At 42.7% G+C, this 19,636-nt stretch overlaps 1 protein-coding gene and 1 non-coding gene across 2 annotated transcripts in view; one reads left to right on the top strand and one right to left on the bottom strand.

Annotated features, from left to right (window-relative positions):
- Window positions 1–13,883, bottom strand: part of SLC26A4 (solute carrier family 26 member 4) — a 53,564-nt gene extending 39,681 nt beyond the window's left edge. Inside the window, exons 1-5 of the mRNA XM_067042842.1 lie at window positions 13,734–13,883; window positions 11,877–11,949; window positions 10,271–10,437; window positions 8,600–8,739; window positions 1,420–1,530 (exon numbers count right to left, since the gene is read on the bottom strand). Of these exons, the coding sequence (XP_066898943.1) occupies window positions 1,420–1,530; window positions 8,600–8,739; window positions 10,271–10,434 (415 nt within the window). The 5' untranslated portion in view covers window positions 10,435–10,437; window positions 11,877–11,949; window positions 13,734–13,883. The remainder of the gene's footprint in view (window positions 1–1,419; window positions 1,531–8,599; window positions 8,740–10,270; window positions 10,438–11,876; window positions 11,950–13,733) is intronic.
- On the top strand, window positions 3,048–3,119 carry TRNAV-UAC (transfer RNA valine (anticodon UAC)). Its single transcript has one exon. It is a non-coding gene; the product is annotated as a tRNA-Val (tRNA).
- Window positions 13,884–19,636: the final 5,753 nt, after the last annotated feature.

The raw sequence follows: 19,636 nt of genomic DNA, 5'->3' as shown, positions 1-19,636 counted from the left end.
TGTAATACAGCTTTCAGGCTGCTTTGTAAATACACAGGAAGGGTGTCTAACCTATCTGTGTGTGATCTTCATGTATATGGGTGAGGACAGGGGGGACGGAGGCAGGAGTTGTCAAGAAAGCTTTCCTGGCAGAAATGGCATACTAGCTGAGTCATTACTTGTTCCATCTTATTTTTATTCCATGTAAGTTCATTTCCTAGAGCATCCAACGTCCTGATCTCTGTGGAGATCAGGACCTTGATCAATATCACCTGATCAAAATTAGGTTAAAGAAATAGCAAAGGGAGTATAGAGTTTCTCTTTTTCTCTTTCCAAGACAAATTTTTTCATATCAAATGCCAGTCTGTAAGATTCTACGTTTCAAAAGTACTTTTCTTTCAGCAGCTGCTCCATTCACTACTGATGTTTTTATCCATGATGATGATGATCCTATCCTTTGATCATGGAAGGCTTTAACAGCTGGGAGGGCTCAGTACCAAAATCCAGTAACCGGGAGTGTCTAAATGTATAGAACACCAAAGAGAAAAAAATCAGCTTCTGTGTTCCTCACCTCGTCATGCATTTGATAGTGATCTACTCTCCCAGGTGAGAAAGTTATTTTAGTCAATAACCTTATTCTGATCTCCTTTTATAGACAAGGCAATATGCCAGACACTGGGGGAAATAACACGAAGGATAAGGATATGGGTTGGGGATATAGTAGTAGATGGCTGCATTTGTTCCAAAAGGATTGCCCAGGTAGACATGTCTAGCCAGCAGATGGATGTAGGCGAAAAGTTATCTCAAGTGTAAATGTCAATGTTGCAAAATAGCATTAAAACACTCATTTACTAGAACATTTTAGCAGAAGAAAATTCAAATTTTAGGAAGTTCAGGAAATAAATCTATTTTGGGCCATACCAAGAAGGACAGCCAAGCTCAGTTTCTAAATTGTTTTGGCACAATTTTGCCAGTCTTCCAATATTAGTGACTTAAAATAAGTATGCTCTTTAATACGACAATAAATATGTATTTGATGAACATAATTTAGTAAAAGCTAAGTTAATCTAGTAAAACAGCAGGTTCGAAGACCTCTTGAAGATTTTTTTTCCCTTGTCATTTTAAATTTTAGAACACTTTCTAAATATAAAGTCAAATGTATTACATTTTTGAAAAGCAAAACGTGCTAAGATTTGAAGGTAGGCTACAATTTTTTAACAATCTTTCAATTTTCTCTTCTTCACTAAAAAAAAGGGGATTAAGTGTAAAGCTTACACTTTACACTTAAGAACAATTGCATCATTGAATAGGAAAAGCAGGTAAAGCACTGATGCCCTATCTCCCTAGAAAACATTAACAAAGATATGGAAGCAGAACACACATAATACAGCCCACACACGTTAAATGTGAACAAATAGAATTGTATATGCTTATAATTACCAACTGAGATGTGTCTTGATGTTCCGAAGATAAAGTATGTCAGGATAGGAAAAAAAGCAGAGTAGAGACCATATCCAACAGGAACAGCAGCTAGCAGAGCATACGCCATGCCTGAAAGTACATCCAAAATGATCAAATTCAGAAACAAAAGTTATGCTTTATGTCTACTGTACAGAGAAAGGCCTTTTCATAGATCTCTTCAACTTACAGCTCGTTCTGACTGATTCCCTTACTACACTAGGATGCACAACAAGATTCAAATCAGCTGGGATAATGATCGCAGCTCACGTATCACCTGCTCAAAGGAGCTGACTCAACTGATCAGTAGTTCAATCATCAGGTGAGTGGAGAAAGAAAGTCAAGTCAGTTGTTGATTAAAAACTTGATCAGTTCAGTTCAAAGGCTCAGGCTGGGTTTGTCTGAATTCAGTGTTCCAGTGTTGTGAGGAACACAGTCATTGTTGCCCTGCCCTTTCTCCTTTCTTGTGGGGGAACAGAAGTTAGATCCAAACAAAGAAAAAAATCCGACCTTTGTACATAGCATAGGCTCTCCACTAGGAGATCAACATCTTCGCTAGGCTATCCCAAGTGGCTTCTGGGTCCATGAATGTCACGCTGTATGGAGAAATCTCAACGTTTCTGTGTACATGGCAGTGGAAGACAGTAATGTGTTGGCTTTTTGTTTGTTTGTTTGTTTGCCTTAAACAACAAACATCTATTTCTCACAGTTCTGAAGACTGAGAGCTTCAGGATCAAAGTACCAGCAGTTTCAGTGTCTGGTGAGGGCCCTCTTTCTGGTTTGCAGATGGCTGCCTTCTTGTTGTAGCCTCACATGGCACAGAGAAAGTGAGCTCTGGGCTCTTCCTCTTTTTATAAGGGGACTCTACCTGATTACTTCCCACAGGCTCCCACCTCCAAATATTATCACACTGGGGATTAAGGCTTCAAGATAAGAATTTTGGAGGAACACAAACATTTAGTCCATAGCACTTTCCTTCTCCTGTGGGTTTTTTTTTTTTTTTTATTAAATACTTCTTAGGTAGTCAGCACATCTTACTCTATATTACCTCTCTACATTTTACTCACTCACAGTGAGAGAAAATCAAGCCCTTTGACCTTTGGGTCATTAATAAAGGATTACATTTATAACAGTAAAAAAAAAAAAAAGTGGCAACAACCTAAATATCTTGGCCTTTGAGTGCCCCAAATTATTTACTGAATGAATGTGTCAAAACAGGGAAGTGGTTCACTAAATTATACTGTAATTCTATAGAATGAAGTTGATGTGCTGCATAGAAATAATTTACTATTAATAATTTACCTATCTCTAGTACAATAAAGTGCATATAAGAAATAAGTGAGAAAAGGCAGGATTCAAAATAGTGATCAGGGGGGTTTCCCTGGTGGCGCAGTGGTTGAGAATCTGCCTGCCGATGCAGGGGACACGGGTTCGTGCCCCGGTCCGGGAAGATCCCACGTGCCGCGGAGCGGCTGGGCCCGTGAGCCATGGCCGCTGAGCCTGCGCATCCAGAGCCCGTGCTCCGCAACGGGAGAGGCCACAACAGTGAGAGGCCCGCGTACCCCGCCCTCACCAAAAAAAAGACCAAGGCAAAATAGTGATCAGGGAATTCCCTGGTGGTCCAGTGGTTAGGACTTGGCACTTACACTGCCATGGCCCAGGTTCAATCCCTGGTCAGGGAACTAAGATCCCACAAGCGAGTGGAGCGGCCAAAAAAAAAAAAAAAACCCACACAAAATGGTGAACAGTATGCATACTTCCACTTTTGTTAAAGTAAACGTGTTTGTCGTATGCATTTAAAAATATGAAAAAATTTAACAGAATTCAGGTATGCAAAGACTATAATATAATAAACACTCATGTACCCACCCTCTAGCTTAAGAAATAAATTATGCCAGTACAGTTGAAACTATCTATATACTCTTTCTCATTCACATCATCTTTCCTCCCTCCACCCTCAGGAATCAACCACTATCCTGAATTTAGTGCTTGTCATTCTCAGACATTTCTTTATACCTTTACGTAGATATGCATTTATGTGTTTAGTAGGATATTTACTAAAATATGGGTTTAGTGAGTTATCTATATGCTAGGATCAGAGGAGACTTCTCATTTGTTGAAGAGGTATTTTTTTCATGTTCCTTATATGTATTTTCTAGTTTCCCACAATAAACATTCATTCATTCAGCAACTATTGATTATGTACCCTCCATGTGCCAGGCACTGTTCTAGGTTTGGGTGAATATGGGAGTGGACAAAACAAAGTCTCTGCCCTTAGAGAGTTTGCATTCTAGAAGAATCTGTATTACTGATGCAAATGTTTTCATATATAAATTACAACAAGGAATTGCAATAAACAGTCATCCCAAGAGCATGGAGTAGAAAGGTGAGGCCACAGAGGGAAGACAAGAAAAGAAGGAGAAAAAAACAAAAGCAAAAAAAAAATTTTTTTTAATATTAAAAAATAAAAGAAGGAGCAAGGAATGAAAACAACCTATTTCCTATGTATTTTTTTCAAATCTTTCTCAAACTTCCACTTGCCTAAACTGGGCTCTGCAGTCCTTACAGGCCTGGAAAATGGGGGCTTTTTCAGTTTTCACATAGTATCCTATTTCAGGACAACTGCTATTCAGATATACTGTAATCATATTACAAGGGAATTTGGTACAATTTTGAAATTACATAATTTGTAAAGAAATCTAAGCCTTTGATTTAAACTATGGAATCTCTTGTGTTGGCACCCTTCCTGTGTAGGATGGTGGCATGTATTGATAAAGGTGGTGCTAGGGCTTCCCTGGTGGCGCAGTGGTTGAGAGTCCGCCTGCCGATGCAGGGGATATGGGTTCGTGCCCCGGTCCGGGAAGATCCTACATGCTGCGGAGCGGCTGGGCCCGTGACCCATGGCCGCTGAGCCTGCGCGTCCGGAGCCTGTGCTCCGCAACAGGAGAGGCCACAACAGTGAGAGGCCCGCGTAGCGCAAAAAAAAAAAGAAAAAAATATATATATATTCATAGAAAGTAGAGAGCAGGCTCCCCATAGGTACAATTAAAATTACCACTAAAAGGGCTGCCTTGATTTCTTGCTGTCTAGTGGGAACTTTTTGTTAATAATAAAAGTAAAAAAGATCTCATGATCCTTAGCACTTCTGGCTTCTCAGTAACTCCGATGAGTTCCCTACCCTTCAGCTGCCCAGCCAGCGGTTATATTGGTTACATCGTGGACCTTGCCATCCCTAGAAACTGCAGCATCACCTCTGAGATCTCAACGTTGAGCCTCCTGCTCTCCACCTACAGACACCTAGCCTCTGCACTCACCTACTCCAGAATCCTTACTGCAACATTTCTTTGTCCTCAGGAGGCTTCTAATCCATGAATGGATCCACTATCCTTGGCAGCCTCTCATCTTCACTTGCCTCCTTGTCCATAGAATTTTCACAAATACTCTGAACTTCCTGGCTTCACTCTCTCTCTCCCCTTCCCCTGTCTTCTCTGGTAAAGCCCCAGTCTGGCTGAACCCAAGCATCACCCTATTCCATGCCAGGATTCAAGCAGCTAGATAACTGAACTAAAGTTCTCTACATTTGGGCTGGCCAGTTTCACATAAATTTCATGATCGAAAGCCCCACATGGGAACTCCAAACTGCCTGGCTATCCAATTTCATTTCCTCAGGAAGTGTACTTTTCCTCACCCCGAGATAGCTACTCAGACTTACCCTACTTCTGTCAAACTCTCCATCCCCCTTCTCTATACAGACACTGTTTAGAGATGAATCCTAGACTTCATCCAAAACATGGACTCCATGAGATGCCTGTTGGCTTTTTACCAAAACTTCCAATTTCTCTGCATCTGCACAGTTTTGTCTGTCTTTTCTCCTTTGAAAATGAAGGAAAAATATCCCACCTATCTTTAAGGAGCAGCCCTCCCACTTCTATCCTTGAACCGATCTACACTTGCCCCTTCGTGTCACTTGTGGTTGTTTCTCCTCTACCTCAGGGACCACAGATCTCATGGTCCACTGGGTCACATCTGTGTTCTAGTACCTTCTATATTAAAAGAAAAATAAATCCTCCCATCACTCTATCTTTGCCTTTGATGCCTCTGGTTACAGCCATTTCTCTACTCTGCTTCACAGCAAACCTTCTTAAAAGTATTGTCTGTGTTCCATCACCAAGAGCATTCCACACTACAGACCCCTCTATCCTTTAAAAGAAAGAAAGAAAAGAAAAGAAAACAACTCCTCTCTTGGCTTCTGACCCCACATTCCTCAGATTGTTCTTTTTCTCTAACTTCCTGAGCCCAACCTCCTCATGTTTCTTTGTGGCCCCTCCTCATATCCCCGACCTTTAAGTACTCCAGCCCCGTTCTCCTCCTCATCTGCTCTTTCTCCCTAGGTAGTTTCAGGCATTCCCACTCCTTTAAATATCACCTCTAAAGTGATGCTTTCTGGACTTTTATGTCTAGCCCAGACCTCTCCAATGACCTCCCCACTTCTAGTATCTCCAACTCCATATCTGGCTTCTCAAATGTGGCATGTCCAAAAGGAAATGCTTGGTTTTCCATCCCAATCCTGCTTCTCAGCCAGTCCCAATCCATCAGTATATTACCCGTGATTCCTGCTCCAAAATACATTTCAGGGGACTTCCCTAGTGGTACAGTGGTTAAGACTTCTCACTTGCAAAGCAGGGGGCGCCGGTTCAATCCCTGGTCGGGTGCAGCCAAACAATATATATATATTTATTTCAGAACTGTGCAGCTCTCTGTAATCTCCTGCTTGATTGGCTTCAAGCCGAACCATCTATCCTCAGGGCTGGGACTTGGGAGAGGCAAGCAAGCAAGTGAAGTGCCTGGGGCGCATTATTGAAGAAGGCCCCCAGAGAGTGACTCATTTACGCATCTTAATCCTGGCCCCGTCTAACCTTATCTCCTCCTGTTCACTCCCCCCAGCCCTCCCCCTCCTCCACCCACACTGGAATTCTTCCCGTTCCTCCCTTGAAAATACTATGCTCTTTTTGACCTCAGGGACTTTGCACCTTTGCCTGGTACACCCTTCTTTCTGCTCCTTACAGGGCTGTCTCCTTCCCATCCTCCTGACCCTGATTAAATTTCACCCCCTCAGGAAGCCTTCCTTGACCTTTCTAACTAAAATAAACACTCCATCCCCAAATTAATCCCTATTCAAGCCTATTTAATCCACCATAATAGATATCACAACATGTAATTATTTTTCCATTTATCTGCTAATTTATTTAATTCCTCTGTCTCCCACTTAAAATGAGCTCTGTGAGGTCAGTACCCACCCATGCCTGTCAGTAAACCACTGAATCCCCATGGCTGGCCTACATATGTTATTAGATGAATGAATGATGATGAATGATGAATGAACATATGAACGAACCAGGTTAACCTCCCAGAAATTCACCTTACAAAGATAACTTCATAGAGATAATGTTTCTGGAAAGCGTATCAGTCATAAAGTGAGGAACTGCATCGTTTATAAATTAAGATCCTAGGAATTAGACTCTGGGTTCAAATCCCAGCTCCACCACTTACCAGCAGCTCCATGACCTTGGACAGGATGCTTAATAAATGAAACTAAAACTGAAGTTAATTCTTATAAGATACTTGTCTATGAACACTTGGGGGACACAGCTTGAAACAGCATTTGTCATACAGAAAGATGATTCATTATCAGGAATGCAATTCAGTCCTCTTTAGTAAATGTTGACAAGGCCACCTATTTGGTGCCAGTCTCATGCTAGGCACTGACTAAACAAATATGAATTAGATAGTTCCTGTCCCCGAGGAGCCACAGGGCGTTGCCACGTCACAGCTATTAGAGTCCACTGTGTACACAGCACTTGGCATCATTTAAGGTATGAACTGCACGGCCCCATCCACCTTTGTGATTGAAAACATGGTTGACCAGGCTATGGCTCTGCACTGGGGCCACAGAACATCTTCCTTCTCTGTGGGAATCTCCCTGGCCTGCCCGGAATAATCCTGAGAGCTCTGTAGGCAAATATTGGCTCATGGCATTGCTCCACCACTATTACTAACTTCTGAAATAGTTCATTTCCAAGCCATCTCTCCACACACATCACTTGGCAAACTGAGACTTAACCTTCAGGGAAACAGCTCTGATGACTGCTCCTCTAGGAAGCCATTCCCAGTCTCCGAAGGCTGGGTTGAGTGCCCTGTGTGCACTCCCTTCCCAAGCAATGTTACCCCTGCTACGGTTGGTCCTTCCATTGAATTGTTATCTATCTCCTCATCGGACTCTGAGCTCCCTGAAAGTAGGTGGTGCATCTTATTCATGTCAGAATACCTAGTGCCTGGCACTTACTAGATACTCCATAAAAGGATAATAAATAAATGAGATTTCTCTTTTCATGGTCCAGAAGCTTTGTAGAGTTGAGGCGAGGGCAGAAACAAGATGATGGGGGTGGAGGACAAAGGAGAATGCCCATACTGCTATTTACCAGCTATGCAATAGATTTCCGAGATGTTCATGGAAATGTGGCATAAAGGCAGTTTAAAAAATGTCCTGTGTTGGGACATTTTGCCAGACGATTAAAATACGGGGATGGATTTAAAAAGGGGAGGGGGAGGTAAGGGGAGAAAAAGCCACTTACGTGTAGTCCAGGCTAAAAATACGTCCTTCCCTCTCCCTTAAGTCAGTTTCAAACTGCAGGTCGAGACCATGTATGCAATGTAAAATAATTTAACGGGCTACAATCATCATTTTAAAAACATAAGCAGAATAGAATAGGACAGAATAGAAAATATCAGAGTGTATCACCTGTAGTGAGGGTAAATATTATTTCACAAAACTTGAGCTATGTGTGTATAGATCATGATGTAATACAGACTTCTTACTGTGAGTTCTGATCAGTGAAAATTGGGAAGCTGCTGCTTAGGTGATAGGGCTGTAGTTGGAGCCATGGAGCTAAAGAAGCAGCAGGGCTTCCCTGGAAGAGACCTCCAAGGAAGAGGAGAAAGAGGGGAATCTCACCACTAAGGGGCAGACTCTGGAGGAAAGATGAGGGCTGTGAAGGGTGAGCAAGCCTTTGTTGCAGACCCAGGGGATCGAGAGGAGAGTTAGGAACGGCTGCTGGAGACTGCAGTTCTCCATCACTCGGGAGCTAGTTCACCACCATCTTACCTTGCAGTGTCCCCACTAGCCCAGTACTGACTCCCGAAATGGTATCACTAAGCAGCCATTCCTTGATCCGGTATTTGGGGAGCCAGTCCAAGATGGGCAGGAGAGTCTTCAGCACACCAAGGATTCTCTTTCTTGAACAACTGTCAAAAGGCAAGAAAACTGGACTTCCAATCCAATCTCCGTCACAGCCCACTGCAAATCACCAAGTTTTGAACTGAACTCTGCTAATGTTGCTAACTATTTAGAAAAAAGGATAGGAATTGCATGGAAAATACTAACAGTGAAGTGCTTACCATGTCTTTGCCAAGAACTCTATTTACCCTTTTAAATGCACTGTACTAGAAAACACGGGATTAAGTGTTCCCTCCCCTCTCTCCCACCTACTTAATCCTCTGAGAAAATATCCCTGAACAAGAACCCATTTTCTGGTCCAGCCCCAGATTGATCAATGTGGAGTCTTTAAATGGAGATTAATTTTTGGACTTCTAACCCAGGCACTTTCTTCTTCTTCTCTTTTTCTTTCAAGAAACATAAACAAGCTCTGTATATTTTGGCTATAGGAGCCTTGGAGCCAGTTTTTACAACTCTTTAACATGATGAATCTATATCTTGCTGCACCTTGCTATCTAGTTTTTAAAATTCAACAACCTATAGGTAAAAGAAGAAACATATTAAAAGTAGGTGAACACTATTTGACTCCTGATTCAAATAAATTATTTTTAAAATTATATTTATGAGACAATTTGAAATTTTTGACTTAATTTTTTATATTAAGGAATTTTTTAATTTTTGTGTACGATAATGGAATTGTGGTTGTATTTTTTAAAAGTCCCTAAAGATATATACAGACAAAATAAAAAACAAAAAGACAAAAAGAAACACCATATGGGACTTAGGTTAACAAAAAAAGTCGAGCGGGGGGCAAGTATGTGGTGAAACAAGATTAACTTTGAGGTGATCATCTTTGAAGCTGAGTGATGGCTAAAAACATGGGAGGGGGTTCATTACACTACTATGCCTACTTTTGAATGTGTATGAAATGTTTTGTAATAAAAGGTTTTTAAACAGAAAGAAAATCTAGCAGCAGCTGATAGTTCCCTTTTTGTTTGTCATATCTACTTACGGGTGTCCCGTTTGGGTTAGAGACTGAAGGAGGTTCTTCTCGGGGGGGCCCTACTGCCTGACAGTGGACAGCTTGGAGCACAACGCGCTCCGTGTTCTCGCCTTCACTTCTTGTCTCTGAGTGGCATCCGTCCTAGATGAGTTTGGGGCTTTCAAGGATTCTTGGTCAGGTGACGGGCTACCCATCACCTCTCTGTAATCGAGCACCTTGCTCTCCCTCTCTCCTCAGCCTAGCCTTCACGAGAAGGCCGTACGGACCCTCTGTACCCCAAGGCGCACTCCAGGTGCCCTCAAGAGTGGAAAAGGAGATGCGGCTCCCCGAACACACCCTCTCCAAAGATGAGTTTCCGAGACTAGGGTCGATTCGGGCCGAGAATGATAGAGCCACTCTCCCACCGGGAAGGCCAGAGTCCATGAGCTGACCGAAGCCCGGTCGACTCTGCAGGGCGGCGCGGCATCCCACACTCCGCCGCGGGGCACGCCCGCGGGTCGGCGCGCCCGGATTCCCGGCTTCACTGAGCCCCGCGCCCCGCCCGCCGCGGCTGCTACCTGCAGCCCTTGGCCAGGCTCTCCCGCAGCGTCTTGCGCTCCTGCAGGCGCCGCTCGTACTGCTGCTGGAAGGCGAGCTCGCTGTAGACCGGCCGCGACACCACGTAACTGCAGCTGTACTCGGGGAGCGGCGGCGGCTCCAACCTGCCGCCCGGCGCTGCCATGACCTGCGAGACGGAGGACAACAAGGAGGGAGGAGATGGAACGAGGGAAGAGAAGAGGAGGTGAAGACCGCCCGTCAGCCGCACCCGGCCAGCCCCACCTGTTGCAGCCGATCCCCGAGATCCTGGTCCGCGCGCTGCCGCCCTCTGCGCCCGGGCCTGCCACCCCCGGGCGCACACCTCCAGCCTGCAGGGGGCCCTGAGGACCTCTGGGTCCCGAGCCTGCACCTGCCGCCCGGCGCAACCGGACTCTAATAGGAGGGTGAGCCCGGCGCTGGCGGGCGGCGGGAGCCCGACCCAGTCCCCTCAGATGGGCAGCCAGGGCGCTGTCCGCGTCCTGAAATCTCCCCAAACCCGGGCTGGGGCCCGCGGCGCGCAGGGGGCAGGAAGGGGGACCATGTGAAAGTCCCTCTCTCCCCGCACCCGACCCAGGGCGCACCGCCAGGCGCGCCCTGGGAAAGAAGCACAACCCCCGGGGCCGGGAGTGGAACCCTCAGGCCACGCTCCCCGGGTCCCGAGGCTGCACGCGCGTTGCAGGCAAATTCCTGCAGCCGGGCGCGCTCTCCCGGGGACAGAACTTTGGGCGGGTGGAGCAGGTCTCACCCCTCGGCCTGTTTTCCTAGCTTCCTTCTCGCAGTCAGCTTCTCAGAAAGAAGGCTGTACTGTCCCCTGCCCGGCGGCTCTATTCCACCCCCACCCCCCCACTAGTCCCATCCCCAACCAGCGATGCCTCCCTGGGAGTTAAGCCAGGGCGGGGTGGGGTGCGCTGCATCTTCAGCGACGATCTCACCTGCTCCAGCTCAAGTCCGGCCCGGAATGCCCCCGGGACAGCCGTTCCGCCGCCTTTATAGCGCTCGCAGAAGGCAGTGAGACGTTTTATTTACGGAGCAACAGAGACACCTTAGTCCAAAAGAGGGACACACAGGCAGCGGTCTTTTCCCCACCTATCCTACCGGGAAAAAAAAAAAAAATCCTACCCCTCCCGAATTCTTTCCCTTTCCCGAACCAGGAAGGCTAAGAATCTTACTGGCTGTCACCCAGGGGCCACCCGAATCCTCACTTGCGCCCTAATTACTAACGTGGGTTACGAAGTCAGGGGCGAAACAGCCCCTGGGGAATTTGTTACGGAGAGCAGAGCCCAGCGTGGAAGAAGAGGTCAGCTATTGCGGGGAACGCTGACCTTGACCCCTAGGTTGCATGAATCCGGAAGCTCCAAGGTCTGGCATGCGGCTCTCACACCAGGTGGAGAGGGGGAAAGGAGCAGTGGCCAGTTTTGCATTTAATAAGGCTTTGGATTTCTAGAAAGTCTTTCTTTAGAAGTACCCAGTGGGTGGTGGTCATAGAGAGTTCGTAATTTATTCATAAATCTTAGACACGAACTTTTCTGTCTGTGTGTATTTCACTTCACAATCAAAATCAAGTGCCCAGGTGGCCCCTTTTCTTACCTGACTGACTCTGGTTCTTTTGATGTTTCTTCTCGTTCGTTCATCTGAACAGTCAAGGAAGGAATAAACTGGACTAAACAGGAATCAAGATTAGAAGAGAGTGAGTGGGGAGTCTGATGTATCCCACCTAATCAGTGTTCTGTCTTCTGCTGGGATGAATCTTGCTAAAACCGGCTAACGGGTTAAGATGAAGGGAAGGAGAGTTTGGTAAACAGGAAGATTCTCTCCTGATTATCAGTAAACGCAGAAGAGGCTCTAAAATATGGACCTTCTGGACACCAGCCTTCAGTTACCCAGCTGGAAAATGCAGACAATGACCATTCTATAAGCAACAGGAAACAGAATCCTCACAGGAGAACCCTAGTGTAAATTCCCTGAAACTGTATTCAACACGGTGTGGTGAGCATTGTGTGTGTTTTTCTGAAGCATGAATGAGTCAACAGCTTTCAACAGATCTTCCAAAGCTTACTTGACCATTATTAAGGTTAAGAACCCTTGAAGAAAGGACCTAAAAAGAAATCCAAGGACTTCCCTGGCCATCCATTGCTTAAGACTGTGCTTTCAATGCAGGGGACACGGGTTCGATCCCTGGTTGGGGAATTAAGATCCCACATGCTGTGCAGCCAAAAAAAAAAAAAAAAAAAATCCAGGTCATGAAGTTTAGAACTTTTATCCATCTGCAGAGGAGAATACATACATATATATGTAGCTCATATGTAGTTCTTAAGGGCTAAGGGGCTATTTTCCCCCAGGAGACATTTGGCAATGTCTAGAGACATTTTTGGTAATCATACTGGGAGGATGCTACTAAGATGTCGTGGAAAGAGGCCAGGGATGCTATTAAACATCCTACGATGAAGTTTTCAGTCCCTCTAAGTTTCTATATGTTATTCGAATGTACATTTATTAATAAGTTGTAATGTATACTAAATATATGCATCTCTCTCCATATATACACTACACTGAAATAGAGGCAAGCTTTTTAAAGTAGATTCTGAATGTCCCCACTTATCACCCCCCCCCCCACACACACACACACCTTCTACGTCCAGTTAAAACACTGTCTCAAGCATGAACAGTGCTTGAGTCTCTCAGAATTAATCCAGTTACTTCTCTGGATTGTCTTGGCACCTTATCTGGGCCTCTCTTTTAAGACACCTCTCACTATCTACCTTAGTATCATAATCTGATTTACATACAGGTCTTATCTCCCTCACTAGACAAAAACTTCTTGAGGGCAAGCACAATGTCTCCCTCCAGTCATTATTACCTTCTATAATGTTTTCTAAAAAGATATAGCTATAGCCCAAACATTTTTTTAAAAAAAAAACAACTAAAAATTATGCTACATATTGGTTCTACAACTTTTTTTTTTCAGTTAAGGCTATGTTAGGAATATTCTTCCAGGTGAATACATATGGATTTTTCTTAACTTTTTAAATAGCTGCCTAAGATTTCATACTATAACTCAGTTCCATGGTAACTCACCCAGACGATTCACAATTCTTTATTGATTTAATTTGGAGGCATTCTGTGCAAATATAAATATAATCCATGTCCCATTCTGATAGGCATTTCTGCTCCCTGTCACTTGCTATTTTGAACATTTTTAGTCTAGTCCAGTCAGTTCTGTGGACCACTTTGTATCACAACGTGGTGATCATATGGTGATGATAGCAATTCAAAGGAACAAGGAGTGGGGTAGAGGTCTCAGAAGGACAGAGGAGAAAAAAAGCTATCAAATAACGCTACTAGTCAATGGTATGACTTCCCCTGGAGAATAGACAGAATTCTTTGAACTGCATCTTTCTAGATAAGGATTCGGTTTAACAATTATCACACTATAATAAGACTTACGGGCTTCCCTGGTGGCGCAGTGGCTGAGAGTCCGCCTGCCGATGCAGGGGACACGGGTTCGTGCCCCGGTCCGGGAAGATCCCACGTGCCGCCCGCGGAGCGGCTGGGCCCGTGAGCCATGGCCGCTGAGCCTGCGCGTCTGGAGCCTGTGCTCTGCAACGGGAGAGACCACAACAGTGAGAGGCCCGCGTACCGCAAAAAGAAAAAAAAAAAAGCAAAAAAAGTAAGACTTACATGTACCTGGATGAATATATATTGCCTTTTTTTTTTTTCTGTTAAATGCTTTTTCTACTGAAGAAATAAATGGTGCATGGACAGAATGGCATCTCCCTTACAGGTTTCTATGAAAGTATAGAGCTGCTTTTCTCACTAGTCTGAATTTGGCCATCCTTTAAAAATAGAAACGAGTAGGAGGTGATAACAGCTGACTCTCCCCACCCAATTTACTTGTTATGTTAAACACCTCAAATTACTCACTTTAGAAATCAAGCTTCACCTGTTTCACATAGAGGTGGGTGGTTCTTATTTACCAGAATTTAATCATTTCCAGGACTTCTTTCCAAAGAGATAGATGTGTCACTTCAAAAAGAAACTGTCAGACAATATTACTTCTACTTTCCAGCACTTATTTAGCAGTTAATGCTGATTAAAATGCATTTCCTTATTTATATCCTTTAGGCATTTGGAGTATAAGACAAAGTCCGCTATTAGATCTGCACACTCACTTATTTGTTCATTCATTCATTCATTCAAGGATTTATTGAGAATTTATGAGTGCTGGCCATGATACAATGATGCACAAAGAAGCATGAACCCTGGTCTCATACCTGTGGGTGCAGCAAACATTCACTACATGGTCACAAGTTGCATATTATATTTCACTGATCCTAAAATGCAGATTTTTCACATCTTATCAGGACTCATAATTGATGGTGTGTTATAGTTCAATTGGCAGCATTTTTTTTCTTTCTTAGTGGTTCATAAAATAATTGTGAGTTCTACAATTAATGGCATAATAGAATTGATGAAATATGAATATATATAAAATCATAAGTGTAGCTATATATTTGAGTGCTTTCGTGTGTTACAAGAATGATTTAATTGAGTCCTGTGTTTATTTAAATTTAGAGAATTCAGTCTTGCTATCTTCATCTAGTCTAGAGGGCAAATTTTACTTAGTTTCTTTTACTTCTTTTTTTTTTCCAACTTAAAAATTTCTCTAATCAGAAGAATTGCAAAATAACAGAAATATGCAAATAATGCCCCAAAAGTCTGTTTTTAAAAGCAACCTAAAAAAAAATAAAAGCAACCTAGATTCTAATTTTTATCATTTTCTACCTTTGAACTGTAATGTTTGTACCTTATTTCTAGCTTTTTTTTTTAAATGTAGAATTGAATCACTTCTGTTTGGAGGCAGCATTTGACTCACTGTTAACATTTCAAACAGAAACACTGTCTACTTTTCAGATTGACATTGGTGAAAAACCAATTGCCAGGGAAAGTCATTTTCCCTGGGAATTTCAACTCTGATCTGTGAGCTTTATTTTTATTATGTTTGTTAATTTTCTCAAGACAATAGATGCTAGGTTTCTGCCATATTTAAACAAAAAGATAACTTTAACTTTCTCTTTTTCTGATCTCTCCTCTGAAAACTGATTTGGCTTATTTTCAGTAAGCATACAGTTTTGTACTCTATTGTTTTTTATTTATTTCCTGAATGTTACTCCCCCCCCCTCCAGATATAAGATCTGCTCCTTAAAGATAGAAATAATGTGTTATATTTCTCTTATGGCATTAAAAAATTAAATATGCCTGTAGTGAACAGTTGGAAAATATATTAAAATTGAAAATAGCAATCACTTCTTATCACCCACATAATCTCTGTTAAGCTTTTTGCTTATTTCCTTCTTGGTTTTTTTTTCTATGCACACAAACGTATATATTTCAAGCAAGTAAGAGTATAATGCTAGTCTTGTTTTGCAACTCTACACAATACCTTGGCAAATTATGACAATGTAATAGATACTGGAGACATACTTGTCAAATTGTTGATCGCTTGATCATTTAATGATGGGATCTTGAGAAATCATTGCCTCTTGAGGAATGAAACTTGTTTAAAAAGATGAGAATTTATTCTTTTTTAAGAAAATCACTAAACAAAAGAATTATTTCCAAACCTGTGTGGCAGTCCATTCCAATTTAAGGCAACTTTCAGTGTCAACAAATATTCATTTTTATATAGTATAATTCAGTAAATGTTTCAGATAGTAGAGGAAAAACCACATTCTTTAATATAAATCCAAATTTGATATTGTCTTAGTAAAATTATCTCTCATGAGATAAATGAAATAGTGGCACTTTTTAAAGGCAAATTGTAATTTGAGGGCCCACCCAACTATCTTATTACTTAAATGTATTTAAGTTTTTAAAAAAATTTTAAGGTTTTTTTTTCCCTTTTTTAAAAAATTGAAGTATAGTTGATTTACAATGCTGTGTTAGTTTCAGGTATACAGCAAGGTGATTCAGTTTTATATATATATATATATATATTTTTTTTTTTCAGATTCTTTTCCCATATAGATTATTCCAAATATTGAATATAGTTCCCTGTGCTATACAGTAGGTCCTTGTTGGTTATCTATTTTATATATAGTGTTGTATATATGTTAATCCCAAACTCCTAAGTTATCCCTCTCCCTACCTTTTCCCCTTTGGTAATCATAAGTTTACCTTCTATGTCTGTGAGCCTATTTCTGTTTTGTAAATAAGTTCATTTGTATCATATTTTAGATTTCACATATAAGTGATATATGATATTTGTCTTTCTCTGACTTACTTCACTTAGTATGATAATCTCTAGGTCCATCCATGTTGCTGCAAATGGCATTGCTTTATTCCTTTTATGGCTAATATTCCATTTTATATACATATACAACAGCTTCTTTATCTGATGTATTTAACTTTTAAAGTTATCCTTGCACATCTATTCCATGAACATGGTTTGTCAATAGAGGGAGAAGAGGGAAACTTGAGATATGTTTCAAGTAAACACTGATGTGCTATGTTATCCTGAGTTGGATATTTTTGTTTTGTTTTGTTTTGTTTAATATTTATTTATTTATCTGGCTGTGCCGGGTCTTAGTTGCAGCATGTGGGATCATCTTTGCCGCATGCGGGATCTAGTTCCCTTACCAGGGATCAAACCTGGGGCCACTGCATTGGGAGCACAGAGTTTTAGCCACTGGACCACCAGGGAAGTTCCCTGAGTTGGATGTTTAAGTATTCCATCCATTTGTTCATCCATACGTACATCAATATATTTATTCAGTGACTACTTATTGAGCCCCCTACTTGTGTCAGACACCATCTTAAGTCTTGGGGATACAGCATTGAACAAGTCTGACAAAGTTCCTGCCCTGTAAGTGCTATCGAACCAAACTTGGGTCAGCTCACCTGCTCACAGTAAAGCCAATTTTCTGATGTGGGTTGTGGTGAAGGGAAGTGCAGTGTTTATTGCAGGGCACCAAGCAAGGAGTCCAGGCAGCTAGAGCTAAAAAGGCCTGAACTCCCCGAAGGCTTTCAGGAAAAGCGTTTTAGAAAGAAGGTAAGGGAGGGGTGTTGTGGGTTATGTGATCAGCTTATGGACATTCTTCTGATTGGCTGGTGGTGAGTCAACATCATCAACTTTCTGGTTTCAACGGGTCTGAGGTCTTTGTGCTTGTGGGCAGCATACAGTTAACTTCTTCTACCTGGTAGGGGTTTCAGTATCTGTGAAACAGCTCAAAGGACGTGGCTCAGAATATTATCCATAGTCCTTGAGGAGGAACTAAAGGTCCTTGACTTTGTTTAATGGCTAAACTATTATTATTTTGTCTTGTATGACTGTTCTCCTTTCTTTCTGCATTTTCTGACTTCTCTGATGAAATTTATTCTTTGATTAAAATTTTTCTACAGACAAAAGGCAGGCAGAGGACATAGGTGTGTGTGGGGGGTGTCTGTTCTGGGAAGGCCCCATGGGGTCCTGCTCAGTTACAAAAGGACTTATAGTCTAGTGGGGGGCAGTGATATACACAAATAAATAAATAATATCCTGTGATGATAAACTGTATTAGAGAAACGGAATGATGTCAGGTAGAATTACGGGGGGTGGGGAGGGCAATAACAGCAGGGGAAGAGGGAGGAAGGCTTTAAATAGGGTGGTCAGGGAAGACCTCTCTCTTTCCAAGGAGCTGACATTGTAAGAGAAATCTGTGAGAAGGAGACTGGCCTTCTGCAAGAGGGAACAGCAAATGCAAAAACCCTGAGTCAGGAAGGAGTTTGATGTGCTTCAGAAACTGAAAGGAAGGCAGTGTGGTTGAAATCCAGATAAGGCAGATCTGGAGATACCAGATTGAGAGACCTCAGCAGCATGTGGCAATTACAACCCAGCATTTTGGGGAGAGGAGGGACAGATAAAACAAGGCCAGCACACAGTCCCTGAGAGGTCACTGGAGGAGGGGGAGGGGACTTTCTCCCTCTATAAAATGCAGATAATCCTTGAGCTCAGGTGGAGAGGAAAAAAAAAATCTAAAATACTTTGAATGCTTTGGAGAACTAGTCTCTGAATAAAGTGGTTTTGGTAACTATGTTTTTTAATGACACATGTCAAGTAAAGGAAAAAAATCTTATTATTTAAAATGTACCCTCTTGTTTCCAATTATTGCATGTGTGATTAATAATTTTACTTTTTTGGTACTGGTAGTGCCTTATACTCAGTATAAGTAGCCAAGGTAACTCCTGTAGATCTGAGCAGAAATTGATCCAGGCAATCACACTAGATCATTTTGGTGGAAAACAACAGCATATCATCTGAGGCCATTTATTTTCCTTTTGCGGGGGCTGGCTGACAGCTACTTTGCTTTGTAAAGACTAAGCTTTGGGCTTCCCTGGTGGCGCAGTGGTTGAGAGTCCGCCTGCCGATGCAGGGGACATGGGTTAGTGCCCCGGTCCGCGAAGATCTCAGGTGCCGCGGAGCGGCTGGGCCCGTGAGCCATGGCCGCTGAGCCTGCGCGTCCGGAGCCTGTGCTCCGCAACGGGAGAGGCCACAGCAGTGAGAGGCCCACGTACCGCAAAAAAAAAAAAAAAAAAAAAAAAAGACTAAGCTTTTTGGGAATTCCCTGGTTGTCCAGTGGTTAGGACTCCATGCTTCCACTGCAGGGGCCAAGGGTTCGATCCCTGGTCAGGGAATTAAGATCCCACAAGCCGTGCAGCCAAAAAAAGAATATGCTTTTAAAATTTGTTCATACCACCTCGATTGAACTACAAATTAGTAGCAACACAATTAATCCTAGAATCTACTGTCTAATTCTTCATTTAAAAATGAATCTTAAATATCAACAGAGAGAAAGCCTATCAAGGGTCAGACAGGTTGATGAGGAGAGAAAAAAGAGGGAAGGATGAAGCTGAGGGGGGCTGAAGAGAAAGAATCAAAGGACTGGGACAGGGAGAGAGACCAGGAGGGAGACTCATGGCATTTTTTTCCACTGGATGTGCCATATTGCCCAGGGCGGTCCGATTTGAAAACTCAACTGCTTTTGAGCATAAGTATTACCTTGCAGTGGATATTCTTATTCCCATTATATGGATGAGGAGATACACACAGATAGGTTAAGTAATTTGCCCAGGGTCACACAGTCTGGCTGAGCCGGAATCTGAACCCAAGCAGTTTGACTCCTAAGCCCACTCCCGTAACTTCTGTGAGAGTACCTGGGGCTTTAGTAACATCAGCTCACCTCCCCCCACCATAGCATAGAATTTCTATTTGTGTCTTAGTGCCCCAGCCCAGGCTTCATGTTCCCTCTGCTAAGTTTCAGCTTGTAATTCTCCTCTTTTGATATAATAATTAGAAGTGTGATATACACAGA

Source organism: Kogia breviceps, chromosome 9 (genome assembly GCF_026419965.1).
Source record: "Kogia breviceps isolate mKogBre1 chromosome 9, mKogBre1 haplotype 1, whole genome shotgun sequence".
Lineage (NCBI taxonomy): Eukaryota > Metazoa > Chordata > Mammalia > Artiodactyla > Physeteridae > Kogia > Kogia breviceps.
This window is presented reverse-complemented; position numbering and strand designations above follow the sequence as displayed.